The sequence below is a fragment of the Centruroides vittatus genome, unplaced genomic scaffold, assembly GCF_030686945.1.
Source record: "Centruroides vittatus isolate TY-2023 unplaced genomic scaffold, ASM3068694v2 contig_549, whole genome shotgun sequence".
Taxonomy (NCBI): Eukaryota; Metazoa; Arthropoda; class Arachnida; order Scorpiones; family Buthidae; genus Centruroides; species Centruroides vittatus.
The window spans coordinates 1,924,246-1,941,265 of NW_027122325.1; the positions used below are offsets into that span (position 1 = coordinate 1,924,246).

General features: G+C 27.3%; 1 protein-coding gene across 1 annotated transcript in view; it reads left to right on the forward strand.

Moving 5' to 3' along the window:
• LOC136978698 (secretin receptor-like) overlaps positions 1-17,020 on the forward strand; it is an 80,422-nt gene that overhangs the window by 55,066 nt on the left and 8,336 nt on the right. The window contains exons 6-11 of the mRNA XM_067274465.1: positions 798-966; positions 2,938-3,094; positions 3,165-3,225; positions 12,125-12,194; positions 13,660-13,748; positions 14,080-14,224. Coding sequence (XP_067130566.1) covers positions 798-966; positions 2,938-3,094; positions 3,165-3,225; positions 12,125-12,194; positions 13,660-13,748; positions 14,080-14,224 — 691 coding nt within the window. The remainder of the gene's footprint in view (positions 1-797; positions 967-2,937; positions 3,095-3,164; positions 3,226-12,124; positions 12,195-13,659; positions 13,749-14,079; positions 14,225-17,020) is intronic.

The window sequence follows — 17,020 nt, forward strand, 5'->3', positions numbered from 1 at the left end:
TACTTATTTTTTCCCGGGCAATGCCAGGCTTAAATATTTATTATATTTGCCTGCTAGTTTATATTTATTGATTATCAATTTTCCCCTGAATTAGTCACTTCTTTAAAGACAAAACACGATGCTTTCTTTCCCCAATGTAGACTTATATACGAGTATAATTATTTTCATAAAAAATTAAAATTTTCAAAATTACATTAATTTTTTTTTAAATGTATAATTAAAATATAAGTAAAATTTTGCGATATTTAATTATCTTATTAGAAAATTTAATAATCTCTAATATAGGAAATAATCACTTACAAAAATGGGATTTTGTTAATTGCTAATATTTCGATGATTGAATTAAATTGGAAAACATGAAAAAAGCTTATAAAGAGGGCACAAGATAATAAACAAACAAAATATATTCTATAGACTGCAGAAATTTAGTCATATTCTAGATAAGTTTTTTATTATACATATCTATTCTATTTTTTATCTTTAAAGAAAAATTGTTTTATCCATTATAAAGTAGCACACTACTTTCCAGCCTCTGTGCTTCCTATTACAGTTGCGCCCTACAGTTTTACGACCATTGTAATAATTTATAAAAAATAATTTATTTTAACATTTTTAAAACTTTATATATATATATAATAAAGTTTTAAAACAAAGAACAGAACTTTTTGTCAGATTCTAGTGGGCTATTTGCACATTTGTCATATTACTTCATGAAATTAACGTGACTTCATGCAATAATTGATTACCTATTATGTTCAGTAATTACGTACCCAATTTCGAATTATATTCTTTTTCAGGAAATTGAGATGCCCAAGAAACAGTTTGCATATGCATCTTTTTCTTTCCTTTATCATGAGAGCGTTGATGTTTTTTCTGAAAGATAGTCTTTTTATCGAAGGTGTTGGATTTTCTTCAAATATTGGATATTCTGAGGATAATTTTTCTCTTTTTCGTCACGAGAAAAATGTAAGATTTATTATTAATTTATTTAATAACGCTAACGATAAATTTATTTTTAATAATATACAATAATGAAAACATATACAGGGTGAATCAAAAGTCCCTTGCACCCTTTTCATTCCAAAATTATTGAAGATATATTAATTTTGTTATTGTAAAAAGTCATTTATGGAGAATCTGGTGGATTTTTTCTTGTTGCCCTTGAAAATTATTTTCAAGATTACTTAAAACAGTAACTTTTACTTCTCATGAATTTGGCTACTAATAATGTACAGTCCTAAATGTATTTATTTGAATCCAGAAAATAGTTTTAGACCACTAAATGGTGCTCCTTAACCTTCTCATTGAAACTTTTACATTATCTCTACTCATTAAAAAATTACAACATAAGATTTCATTCGATTTTCCATGTATGACTTTCAGTATCAACATATTAAACTAAAAGTATAGATAAACCACCTTTTACATTGACGTTATTTATTAGGAATATATTAAAAAATAATAAACTGTTATAATATTGCCTGCTGAGAACAGTGACAAAACTCCGAAATTGTCGAGTGTACCATGAGACTCTCAATCATTTATAGTAAAATGCATGTTTCATGTTATTATTATATTATTCCACCACAAAATCTTCAAAACTTATTAAAATTTTTACACGTTAGTGACGTAACTAAAATTTGAAAAAATACGCAATAATTAAAAATGTAAGAAAAACTAATCTTCTATAACTACAAAGGAAAAACATCAATTAGATTTTTTAAATATAGGGATACCTGGCACTTCGAACGTTTCAGAGTTCGATATCCAAATTTGACTTAGAGTTCGAACAATGCTTCTACGATCGAACTACGCTTGTTGAGTAAACGTCATCCCTTACGCGCCCAAGTCGTCTCTCGTTCTCGCTGTGAAAGCATATCTTGTATTACATGCAGGGCCGGATTTGAGGCGATTGGAGCGATTGGTGCCAATTGGGCCCCGCGCTTGAAGGGGCCCCGCATCACGTCAAAATTTATATATTTAAAAATAATACATGTTACAAAAATAAATATCTAGGTATATTATTATTAAAAATAAAACAACATATTTCAATATGTAAATTAACAGTTAATTAATTTTGTTATTTAAAGTTTGAGGGGCCCCGCAAAAAAAAAAAAAAAAAAAAAAAAAAAAAAAATTCAATCGGGCCTCGCATCTATTGGATCCGGCGCTGATTACATGGTGTGTTTTTAGTGCTTTTTTCGCTTTATTTTTGGTGTGTTTGCTTATGTAACTCCTACCCATTAACCACGGCATCCAAGAAGTGTGTGAAAACAATAAAGCCTAAGTGGAAGGTTGTAGTATCGACGATCGAAGTGAAAAAAGTCCTAATCGCGAAGCAAGAAAGTAGCGCACGTGGCAAATCAGGCGGTCATTTTTAAGATGCAGAAACCGATGGTATGAACCATTTTTAAGAACAAGGAAACAATAAAAGCAGCAAATGTGGCTAAAGAATGACAACCTTGACCTCCAGGAAATTGTATTTTATTGAAGAGATGGAAAAACTCCTTTTAGTGTGAATAAATGTGAATTGGCTCCGAGAAAATTATTTGTGAGAAAAACAAGCAGCGAAATGGGGTTTGCTTAGAGTCTAGGAACGGATTAATTCACTTTCTGTTATTTCTAATAGGAAAAATTGATTCGAACTTCGAACAATTTGGAGTTCGAGCGACCCATGGAACGAATTAAATTCGAAATACGAGACACTACTGAAGTTGAATACAAATGAAATTTTCAAGTTTCGGCAAAAACTGAAAGCAATTAACTGCAAACAGCATTTCTGGAGTTATGTCACTAATATTCTTAGCAGGCAATATAATACTCTATTTGTATTATAATATATATAATTATTTTGAAATTAATATAATTAAAAATTTATTAGAAATTTTATTATATATGAATATTATATAATTCTTTTCTTCATATGTTTCCATACAGAATATCGATTGCAAAGTATTTACTAGCTTCTGGCAATACTTCTTGATGGCAAATTACTGTTGGATCTTAATCGAAGGTCTTTACCTTCATAATCTTATTTTCCTGTCGATGTTTACTGATACCAGTGGTATCAGGTATTATGTTATACTAGGATGGGGTATGTACAGTACATTTTGCTTTTGTTATGAACTAATTATTATATGTATCTTAATAAGAGATATTTTTAGGTCTTCCGGTAATTGTGATCATACCTTGGATAATAGTAAGAGCTACACTTGAGAATACTCTGTGAGTTATTTTAAAGGTTTAAATTTACGTTATTAATTAATCTATTATTTGAATTAAATAATATAATAATATAGTTATAAAAATAAATTAATTATCCTGCAAGAATGCAAATTAATTAAGTGGGATCAAAATTTATTATTATAAACAAATTATTCCATTTTTAAAATTGTTTAAATATCAAATATTTCCTCCTTCAAATAAATAAGGATGAAAAATCATAATATATTTGAACGCTAGTGGTTATCATTAGAAAATTAAATTAATTTTATTTAAAAAAATAAATAGATCGATTCTAATGTAACGTTCTAACCATCATTTTTCAGTCTTTAATAAATTTTTAATTGTAAATTAAATTCTAAAATTTCTTTTATAAATTTTCTTTATATATACGAGGGCGGTTTTTTTTCAAGTTCCGGTGGTCCATAAAACAAAGACAAGTGTAAACAACAAAATCAATTTATTACCAAAAGTTAGGTACAAACATGGTTACTTTTCGACATAATCACCGTGAAGATTGAGGAATTTGTCATATCTGTGGACGAGCTTTTCCATCACCTTGTCATAGAATGTTACCGCCAGTGAATTGAGATGGCCTTAATTAATTAACAACGTTGTTTTGAAGATCGTTATTAGTCTCAAACTTATACCGTGCTAGCCATGTTTTCAGTTCAGGAAAGAGGTGGAAGTCTTCACACATTAAAAAGTTCCAGCTGGGTGGAAGTCTGACAGGTGGAAGTCTTCACCACCTTTAAATAGCCCCGATTTTGCGCCGAGCGACTTCCACCTCTTTCCTGAACAAAAAAAAAAAGTGGCTAGGAGGGCAGAGGTTTGAGACTAATGACGGTCTTCAAAACAACGTTAGGGTCCATCTCAAGTTATTGGCAGCAACGTTCTATGACAAGGGGATGGAAAAGCTCGTCCACAGATATGACAAATAATTCGATCTTCACGGTGATTATGTCGAAAAGTAATCATGTTTGTACCTAACTTTTGGTAATAAATTCATTTTGTTATTTGCACTTGTTTTTTAATGGACCATCGGAGGTTGAAAAAACAGCCTACGTAATTAAAAATTACAATATGTTAGCTATTAAATTTATGGATTATTCTACAATAAAACTAATTTTTTGAAGATACAATGAAAATTTGCCTTTTAAATAAATAATAGGCCTACAAATATTTTTAATGCCCCATAACGTTTTTTAATAATAATTTTTAAAATAATTACAAATATAAGTGTGACCGGAGGGTCGACACCTCCTTAGTGCCTCGTCAGGACTGACACTACCGTGTCCCGATTGACACGGAAACCGAGACGGCGTGTTGATTCGGTCGCGCGTGCACAGGCGATCGGATCCGGGATGGAGATGGGCAGAGAGACAGCGCACCGAAAGTGAATCACTCGGATACCAAGTTAATAACTAATAACGATTTAATTTCAAAGACAAAATGATACAATTTACAATTTTGTTACAGTTTCGTTAGGCCTTAACTTCAAGGGATTTTTTAACGAAAGCGGTCGCGAGAAAGTAATAATGTTTTGTAATAGATATTATAATCAATGGTTTAAAAATAAACCATTAAAATTTCGACGGTTTTAATATAGTAAAAAAAATTAATGTGGATTAATAACGATGGAGAAGATTCTGAAGTAATTTCTAAAACTTAGAAATGTCAAATTTAATTACATCGTAATTGATTTCAATGCTACATAAAAGAAAAGAGAAGTTTTCTTTGATTTTCCAACTTTTGAATTTAGGAAAAGTATTTTCTTCTATTCAAAATAATTTTGTTGTTTTTCAGATTATAGCTGTTCATATATAAATTTTGCTTAAAACAAGAATATATAGTTATTTCATCATATTAATATTTCTAATAAAACAGAATAAATAAAATTGTCTATGAATAGAAAGTAGTCCTTAATGTATATAAATTTGCTTTTATTTTAAAAAATTTCTTTTTTAATTCTCAGAATATTGAATTATATAAATTATAAGGTCTATACAATATTTTCATTCATTACATTCATTTATTTAAACTACTATTATTTATAAATTTAATCAAATATTTTAATATAAAAATAAAGTTTAGAATATATTCGAAATTATGCCATATGGTGAAAGTCTACTTTTTAATTTTTAATGTTAAACCCTACGAATGATGCCGCAATGATTTAGTATTCCATTAAATCTAAATAATAATAATAAATTTGGTTCTAATACATTGATTGCGAGCGAATTCGCTAGTATAAGCTAAGTCTGAATTAAAATCAAACAACATAAAATTTCTACGTTGAAGTGAAATTGAATTTGCAAAAATCAAATGTGAATTATTGTGACATCGTACAATGCCGGGCTGCAATTTTAATCATATTTTGATTTTAAAAAATCACGTGACTCCCTGTCCAGACCGAAAGTTCTTATATAGTTAATCGGGCCTTCGTTTCTAAGCTTTCCATATCCTCTTCATCTAACTCCATTTCCGAGATTAACGAATGACAGACGGATGGACGATAATGGGAAGTGTACAAGTCTTCAATCTGAAAATTGCAGCCCAATAAGTAGGAAATAAAACACATTTTGCATTTAAATAAAAAGTTTTCTTTTGTCAAGAATGGACAAGAATTGCAATTGAAAAATTAAAATAATAAAATTAATATAACAGGAAAATTATTAACATTAAACACGAGTAAATAAAGTTATTGAAATTATTGACTTCATTACTATTATTATAATTATTATTATTTAATAATCACCAATTAAATATCAAATTATATGCGAATTTTGGTTTATTATGTATTACTTAAAGAATAAAAATATACGAATACGCTATTGAAATATTAATAGGAATCAAGAATTAATAAGGCAAATTAAGTAACATTTATATAAGTCATTTTCACGCTGAATTAATTGATCAACGAGTGAAACCTTATCTTCTATCAAATTATATAAGATTTTACTTTGAAAATCATTTAGCAAAAATATATACTCATTTTATCGGAATTGATTTCGTAGACTTATATGTTATATGTATTGCGAGTTTGCGACATAAAATAATTTAATACATGTTATCGCATTTTTACAGACTTTTTGTAGCGAAAATGATAGAATATCAATCAAAACCTGAAATTTTATATCAGATTTAACAGTTTAGTATGGTAATTAACTAGTTTTCCCATTGACTTTAGTATATTTATCAGATTGATTTACAATTGTACTTTAACAGTTAATTTCTATGAATAATTTATATAAAATAAAAAGAACTGAATTACAGGAATGATTAAACTTTACTTGAGATTTTGCAGATTAATTATTGACACTAGTAGCATCATTAAATTTGTAAAAATTTTGTATGCAGATAAACAGTCATTTAGACAATTGCATTCCAGATCTAAATATTTTATACGTGTCTGTCTGTTTCCTAACCAAATCGCTCTAAAATTTTTCTTTTCTAAAAACCTTCATATAGCGATCTAGACATTAAATAACAATTTTAACAAACTCTTAATTGGTGTTATTTATCACTGTTTAACAAAATTACACAATCAACAGTTCGAGTAGTATTGCCATCGTCAATGATAGTGATCCTTTTTGAAACTACTATAAACCTATTTAACTTTAATATTTTAATAAAATTTTAACTATTGTCTTTTTAAATGAAGTATGATAAACTAATTTGAATATATAACTAATATTACAAACTGAAATTAAATCACGTAATTTTAATGTCATTGATATGACATTTACTTTGTCGAAATGACTTGAATTGGTATTGTATTATTTCGTATTGAAGATTAATAATATTAAGAAAATAATGCAATTAGTGTAATATTCTATTATTTATGATGACTAGGCCTAGTTATTATTTTAAATATTATATAATGAAAAATAAAAATCGTAATAATTCTTTCGGCGTGGGTAGCACTTTGGGCACGTTTGCATAGGTTCGCCATCCTTGGCTTACGTTATGAAATTCAGGTTAGAATGAAACAGGTTATTTTGATTAATTGCTATTTATTGAATATAATTTAACATGCTATTTGTACGAAAGTAATTTACAGTTTGAGGAATTAGTATATCAAAATTCATCTAACAAAATATAATTTAATCTACTATGAGAAATATTATTTTGTTTGCATGCCTAAATGTTTAATATACATTACAACCTAATGAAGAGAAGTTGAGACTAGTTTACTTTCCCTGTTATATATAACAGAGAGAAAGTATGGCGATCGGTCAAAAAATTATCCCCAAGATTTTTAAATTTTTGGACTCGGGGACATAAAAAGTCGAAAAATGCAAAACAAATATTCGGGAAGTAATTTCTGTATATATGGATGTGTATCGGGGAGCATGATTTTGTTCACCTCTTTGAAGCTTAATAACTCTTGAGTTTTTTTGCCGAAAATTTTTGAAATTCTGCATGAGGTTTGTGTACTAGGGGATCGATGCTATTAAATTTTGGTTGTTAAAGGTGGAAGGGCGGGGAAATAAAGGGGGCTCGTGTCATATCTCGACTAGGGTTGGATTTAATGATGCTTTTACTCCTTATTAGCATTTTAAATGTTTTTATAAAACTCACTTTTAATCTCAAAATTAAGTATTTTGCCATTTTATAATAATTAAACAGTTTTTAAAATAAATATTATAACAGTTGGCGCCACACACGCAGTTTTAAATGTTGCCAGGAAAGTTAAGAGATCGTTTTAACTTAACATCATATATAATATAATTATGATTTAATAAGAGTTTGAGATGAAGCTTTTATGTTAAATTAGTTATATGATTGTTTGCTATGAAAATTAGATTATAAAATTCATTTTTAAATTATCAAATTTAAGAAACTATAGTAGTTGTTTGAAAAAACGCCAATCAAATTCAATAAATGTTACTTAAAATTATATTAATTCAATAAATGCTGCTTGAATAAATGAATTATTGTTATCGTACTACATAAATTTAAGAAAATAATGAATGTGGTCCTCGAAAGTATTTGATTTTATTTTCTATATTTGGCATTCTAATATATTTTAAAGAATAGAACTAGCATACGACAGTATTCAATTTTATAAATTAAATTTATTTCAAATATAAAAGTTTAATATCCTGCTTGATAAATTTGTTTAAAACATACAAAAAACTATACAAGAAAATACAGATATAAATAAAACAGAGTGATTTGATATTTATTCAAAGCAGGCTTTCTTTTACTTGATATTTAAAAATTGTGATAAACATTTAGACTTTTTATTTTGCATTTGAAATATATTTCATAATTTCGTTTTAAAACAAAACATTTTTCGTATAGGAGTGCTTAAATTAAGAAATATATCTTTTTAAAATAATAGATTTAAGCCTCTATTCATTATTGATTAAAAAGACTTAATAAGATCTAAGACCGATGGCGTTAAAATAATAATCCTTTTTCTCTATGGAAAATCTTTTTCCAAAAATTCTCGAAAACGGAAGCAGATCGAACCAAACAGATATTTGCGCTAGAATCTTGTTTAATTCTTTTATTAATTGCAATTTAAAATTGTAAAACTCGAATTTAATTTTCTATACATTTTTTAAATCGTAGAAAGTTAGCATATTTGAGTTCAAACTGCTGAACCGTGCGTTAACAGAAGAATGAAATTGGGTTCTAACTAAAAAATCTGTTTGGATCGATCTGTTTCCGTTTTCGAGAATTTCTGAAAAAGGATTTTCCATAGAAAAAGCATTATTTTTTGTATCGCCATCTGCTTGAGATTGTGTGCATAACCAAAGCGGTTACAATCAGTATTAAGGGTTTATTTGAAGAATAATCTGATTTGAAAATATTGAAGGAACGAATTGAGTAATTTAATGTGCACTTTTGAAGTTTTACGATCAGTTTTCAAAATGTATGGCTTTAAATCTGTTTTTGAATCAAGCAAAAGAAAAAAATGTAGACAGAATTAACAATCTGAATATCGTAAATTTAGATTATGCTTATAAAATTCACGTAATTTTTTAGATTAGATTACGAGTTACTATTAGACCACATGGCTATTCGCTTACAGATTCTCCTATTCCATTGAGGATTTAGATACGAATCTGATTCGCTTCGTGAATTTTAATGAATAGTTTAAATCGGTTTTCTTTCTCAATGTTTTATTTATTCTAATCGATTTCCTTTATAAATTATTCCCGTTCATAGTGTACGAATTTGAAGCAAGACATCTTTTGTGAACTAGTTCTTCGTTCACAAATCCAATCGAGTATATAAATATATTTATTTAATGGCAGAAAGTTAAGAAATTAGATCAGAATATTGGAATTTTGGTCTACAAAAGTTTTAATAGACCTAATTATGAATAAGAAAATACATCACTGTATAATTAATTTCACACAAACACCAATTAACAATTTGAAACATACTTTTATTTTCATTTAGAGTAAATTTTATTATTGTTTATTGAGCTTTCCTGCTATTGCAATGATTTTTAGAATTCATTTACAATTAAATAATAATAAGTCAATAATACCAATAATGTGATTATACTATGGAATAATTGTGTTCATTATCGAATGAGTCATATAAATCAGCATAAATGAGGGAAAAGGAACGACGTACTAGTCCAAACTAAAACAAGACTTCCAGTGTCTTCATCTTTATTTACACATCTTAAATAATAATAATAATAATAATAATAAACTTGTTTAACTATTGAAGCGACAAAACAAATCTGCCTGACGCTTTGAAAAACTTAAATTTGCGTTTGACTGTCAGTAGAATCCTCAGAATTTTTCACAGATTGTCTACTCGGATCTGTCGGATTGCCCATTCTTCATCATACAGTCGATCCTAAATGTCAGCTTAGCTGAACCATAATGAATAAGAAATAAAAGTTTACTTTGTACTTTCTAAATGGAAAGAACTGCAGTATAAAAACAATAGATCCATCACGTTAATGAAAAAGTGTACGACCATCCGGATGATTCACATTTATATAATGATTTATATATTTGTTTATTTTTATAAATATCAGTAAGTGTATTTATTACAATACATTAATAAATAAAATGAACGTCAGAAAGTATCCGTAATAAATTACTTATATCTTATATAACCTATCTCTTCTTTCAATTTAATCCTCCTCCCTTTCAAGACATTGAGTCCAATCCATCAATAAGCGTTTCTTCATTATTACAAAAACTATTTGATTGATAAGCTATGCTTGCATAGTTTCCTGGGGGGTAAGCAGTCAATCTTAACAATTAGTTTTAATTTATATAAGATTTGTAAATTAATGAATATCACTGACTAATCTTCCAAAGTCAAAGCATTTAACTTTTCTTGTTGTATGGGATAACGCAACGCAACAGGAAACAGTGTAAGAGGGACTCGCAAGACTCTTCTATTGAAAACTGGCTCCCAATTTATGTATAAAATATTTGGAGAAAACAGGTAAACTCTACGCGGCCAGCTCGTTGTTCAGATACGAACCCGGAACCATCTACCATTGTTAATTGGTTTTACTCATTTGGCCTTAACTTGTTAAATTACTTACTGCGCTCACTCCTTACTTGTTAAATTCTATCAATTAAAGCAGCAATAAAAGGATTTCGGCGTTTAAAACGTTTACGAAAAGGTTATCTGATTATTGAGAATCTTAGAAAAATGATTTTGGATTTTGAGGTAACTGTGACTTTCGCTTTGAAATCAGGCGAGTGTCACAACCCGATTAGATATTTGAAAACGGAAGACGTTGCTAATGCAGTAGGGCAGCACGGAGTGGAAATGACAACAGTAATGTGCATGCAATATCACGGCAGTTAGATATGCTCTGAATTTAGGGCTTTCAGAGTTGTAGCTATAGTGTCAAACTTGGTTTGAAATCAGAAATTAAGGTACTTTGATATAATTAACGACATAATTTAGCATTATTCTGCATAATTTAGCATTATTTAAGAATTTTCTGTTTCGTTTCTTAATTAATCGTTATAGTTTACTATCTTAGAATTTTTATCGAATTTGTTGAAACAGAAACTCTCAGCCGATCCTAGACAGAAATGGACAATACTACAGTAGCTTAGCCTATCATGTTCTGTCTGTTTTGTCAGATCCCACGATAAATTGTGAGATTTCACTATTTTTAACGAGATCTTATGATCTGACGTAAGAAACAAAATCTCACGAATTTTTAGTACAGAGAAGCCGAAATTTGAAATCCTTTAAAGTATCTATTTTTTATTTTCTTAAATCATTTAACTCTTTTTCGAGCCGAAAAAATAAAGGCTTCAAAACAGTACAGTCCCAGCTTTGGGGACCTACAATCAAATCCGGACAGATCGTTAAATCCCAGAGATTTTTCGGATCGGTCTGACTGGACATTTTGGGCTCCATCCCTCACCATCCGCGCCCATACTGGGCCTGGTCGAACTCATAATAAGCTTGCTAAAAAGGACCTCTTAGTACCCCAGGGAGAAAAGAGTTTTAAAAATTCAAGATAGATACTTTATCCGTGAAATGAATTTAATGGAGCTATATTTATTGTAATTGAAAAATTGAAGATAATAAATGATCACGAATTTGATTAACAGTTCAAGCGAAAATTCATTATATGTAAACTTTTTAAAATAGTTTTGTTGAATTAAACATTATTGAGATTTCTAACTTTTAAAATAGCACAAAATTGAAACAGGAAGTAAACATAGTATTCAATTTACAATATAAACTCAAGTTTACATTATACAGTATATTGAAATGCTAACTTATTTAACTACATTGTAATATATTTTTATTATAAATTTTATCGTTTATAATTGTGTTATAATTTAAATGATGCTTATATTACAAAATTAATTAATAGACAATTTTTTTCTAATACAGAATGATAAATAAATACAGTATGGATATTTTTTATTTGAAACAGATGTTGGACGACAAATAAAAACGTAATATATTTTTGGATTATTCGAGGTCCTATTACCTTGTCAATATTGGTATGTTTTTCTTTTAATAAATTATATTTAGTTTTGTATACATCAAATTACACTATATACTACTACGTAAAACTACTGTATGTGTTTTATGTAATAATTAATTAATATTTTCAATCATAATAGAAATCTAAGCTCATAAAATATATAAGCTTATTACTTTTAATTTGAATGCTTAAATTATTGTTTAAATTTTTATATAATTATTTGATTTAGACAGTAATGTAAATTCTAAATTTTTCGTTTTTGGTTTATTGAAATGATTTAACTTAAGAACTGTTTGATTTAGATTTGTATTATAAGGATATAAAATCGAGATGTAAATAGTAATAGAAAGAGAATTGTTTTTCGAAAACAAAGCTGGATGCTTTAGAAAAAATTGATAAGAATGAGTCGGTAAGACAAATTTCTATAGAATTAAGTGATCACGAGACAATTGTAAAATACAAGAACAAGAAAAATTGCAAGGACCTGAAGGGATATTGGATTTAGATTGCATCTCTCACAAGTGTCTTTTTATTTATCTTTTCAACATTAAACAAGCAGAAATTGGAAATTTATGACGCATTCTTAGTATTGTGGTTTATGATAGAAAAAATATACAAAATTCCATTAAAATTTTAACATAAAATTCATTTAGAATCATGTCCAAATCTAGATAATTTTTTTACATATGTAAAAAGATATAAATTTATTGTTCAGCTAATATACGAGTATTTAATCCTACAATGAAAGAAGTCGCTTTTATTTCAGAATTAAGTAGATTATGCTATGTATTGAATAATAATATTAATGATAATTTTTATTTTTTAAGTAATTAAAATTCAATTTGTTCTTTAATTTATGAAATATTGATATATATATATATATATCAATATTTCATAAATTCATTCATAGGCTTATATATGTAGACTATATAATATTGATATATATATATATATATCAATATTTCATCAATACATTCATAGGCTTATATATGTAGACTATATAATTTTTCTGAGAATTTCTCGTGGTTTTCCTACATTTCTATTAAATCAAACATAAAATCAGATGTTTGATTGATTTAATAATATATAACTAATTTGAAATATTTAGATTAGTTATATAATATTACTTTTAATGTAAATTTTAAACTTATTTATGTATTGTTGTTTATGAATTAGTAATTTATAGTAGATATACACATCACTAGATTAGGACATACTCGTAACAATAAGAAAATAATATTCGTAATAAATTACCTTTTCACATTCTTAAATTCATAGATCAATATTACAATTTTTCTTGAATTTAATAATAATAATAATTCCTTTAATCCTATAAATTGAATCACCTGGATTAGAGGCATTTGTATTGATCTCTTCCACTTAGTATACAATCTGTTGGTTAATGAATTAAAAGTTAAGAAATTATATTCGTTTAAAATTGTAAAAATATATAATAACATTAATAAATATTTTAATTACAGATCAATTTCGTGTTTTTTATTAACATAACACGAGTTCTCTTTTTGAAAATGTTCTCCCAAGGTTATCAAATACGCTGTTATAGATACAGGTATTCGGCTGTATTTTCTTTTATTAAATTAATTAAAGTATTAATTTTATCTTAATAATCATAATGCACAAATTATAAATAATTCACAATATATTTCACGATTAATTTCAGAATTTTACGATAATTTTTATTAATAGTATAAAATTTTTCAACAAAATATATAAGTTATACTTTAATGTACAGTATATATTAGGCTCAAAGACCGAAAAGAACACGTTGTGGTTGATTTTTTCGCTCAATAAGCGTTTATGGTCTTTGAACCTAACATTATATATAAATAAATTATGGAATGTATTAAATGATATTACAATTTAAAATATTATATTTATAGAAAATGGTTTAAGTCGACTTTGATTCTTGTTCCGCTGTTTGGTGTGCATTATGCTTTGTTATTAGCGGTATCTTTAGCTGCTTCTGTCAATGAAATCGTGGAATTAGTTTGGTTATACATTGATCAATTCTTTTCAGCTTTTCAAGTAAGTAAATTTATTAATTTTAAAATTATACTCAGATTTCTTTATTACATATTATTGCTTTACAGCATCTAATAATACAATATAAAATTTAATTCAAATCTTATTCATTCTCTACCCTGTCTCATAGAACAAGTTAGCAATTTAACATTGTCATATTCTTAAATAATACAAATGTAATTTCTATTTTTTAATCAAATCGGAAATGTCTTTAATCCATTCTTTCAATATTTTAATGCAAAAATCTTGACTTTTCAGTAGAAAATATGGTCAATATTAACATGTCCCTAAGTGTTATTTACTTGACTGCTGAAATTAGTAGCCTATCTATGAATTTTCAATTATGTTTCTTTATACGAATTTTTTTTACTTTTACAAGCTTACTTAAATTCGTTAAACATAATAATAAAATAGTAAAATCATTTTATTTTTAATTTTGTACATTAATGCTAATAATATTATTAATTGAACTTTATTTATTTTAATAAAATTAAAGATGCGAAACTATTAAAAGTTCTAATGGAGATTTATTTCGCGATTAAAAAATTAATCGTAAGTTAATCTCATTTTTAGTCTTAAATCCTGATATAACAAAAAGTAACTATTAAAATTTAATAAGAAATTGTAATACACTGCATCATTTATTACATAAAATGCAGTAGTAAAGGAAAGTATAAATTAAATACTTTGGTCTACTTGGAATTTACTCCTTGGACAATTAAAAATTCCTTTTTTTCTATTTAATCAGTTACTTAAAACAAATTGATTTAAGTATTAAGTGAAGCGAGCGTTTTATCAAGTGGAATAAATGAAAAGTCTTTCACTATGGCTCCCATTAGACATTTCAGTGTAAGTGCTGAACATACCGCATGCCGTATAACGCTGTAATAAAGTCCTCTTCTTACGTTAGGCTCAAATAATGTTTAATTAATTAATTTGGATGTGCACATCAGATCATGACTCACTTTTCTTTTGGAATTTCATCATATACAGCATAATTTCATTTTCCAGAATTTAAAAAGCTTCGAGTACTTAAGTGAAAATTCAGTAATTAAGCATGTGCTGTTTCTACAAGTATTTTTATTGTTTTCTAAAAATATTTCATGATGATTCGAAATAAAAAAAAATCTTCAATAAGAATTATTTCTCTACAATCATACTACAGTAAAACCTCAAAAGCCGAAACCGGAGTAAGATGGAAATATTTCAGAGATGGAAAATTCAAATATTTTTAGTAAAACGATTACATTGAGCTTTATTTTCTGAAAGCCGCAACCTGTAAGACGTGGACGGAATGAAAGAAATGGTGCTCTCGCAACTCAAATGCGGAGGAGTATAGACGCAAAAGTCAAACTCGGCTGTTCGGTATTTTTTCATTAAAATAAAATTAATAACAAAACAAACATATTTCGGCAATTTAATAAAATCGAAAATAAACATAAACATCGTTGCAAATTATAACAAGTGAGTGTAAAAAAGAAAAGAAAGAGGAAAGCTATAGGCCTAATAATAATAAATAAAACAGAATTAACTGAATTTAGTTTTTATGAGATAATAACTACATCCACGAACTGTGTACCGTTTTCATTAATAAAAGCTTATATATATAATATATATAAAGATTATTCCCAATATACGATAATTGCTCTAGAAGCCTGTGGAATTTCTATTCACCTTCCAAAATTAAGTCTGAAGTCCAATGCATTGAGGGTTATTCTGATTGAGGCCCGTTTACGTTATACTGTCTTATTAAAAAATGAACTTTTCCCACTTATTTGTATGTAAAATCTTTACAATATATGCAACTTTATTTTGTATTGAAAAGCGGTCGAGTGCGTGTGGTTAATTTAGTTAATTACATCTGCATTATTATCTTGTATTAAATATTTGTATTTATTAAAAATTCTAGATTACAAATTAAGAAAAAAAGATTTATCGTCTTATCAATCTTCCTTATAGTATATTAAGTTGAACCAACCCAACTCTGCTTGCGCCGACCATAATTTTGACATTACATAAAAATACCTTCATACCAGACCTACTGGAATTTTCACATAGGCTTTTGCAAAAGATGAAAGCTTAAATGTTAACATTAAACTTTCCTTCAGATTCGAATCCATTGGTTTGTCGCACTTCTGATTTAATTTTTTTTTCTTTAAAAAGTGTCATTTGAAACAATACGATTCAAATTCTTGTGTTTTGTATACAATGGATTTTACATAGTTTTAAATAAACTATAATGATTAAATTATCAATATTTTGTAGTTTGAGCCTAATTTGAGAGGCTTTAACAAATGGGTAAAAACAATAATTAGAAGAACTAATTACAGAGCATTTTGTGCTGTAGTTGCCACAATATTGCATTTAATATTATATGATATGACTAGGCTATCAAATTTTGTGATGTCATTATTTGACAGTAGGTGTATAAATAAGTTTACCATTATTTCTGCATCTACTTAAAAGTGGCAACTTTTCAAAAAGAATATATATATATACCGCCTTATAGTCAAAGAACTGTAAGAAATAAATAAAAGTGAGAATGCAAAGATGAATTCGTTAAAGCTCTTCGCCTGAAAATGGTGAGATATAAAACATTTATGTTTATCGCATCTTACTAATCAGTAATTTAAAATCAAAACAGATGCCCTTTCATAGGAAAAAGAAATTAAGATTTTAACTTTCTCGTTATGCTTCACATTTTGAATGATATTATCACTAAGGTAAATCTTGTGAACGAAAGTTCTTCAAAGTGAAAACTTATAATTAGAAAAAGTGTTGATATTTATGGAAAATACT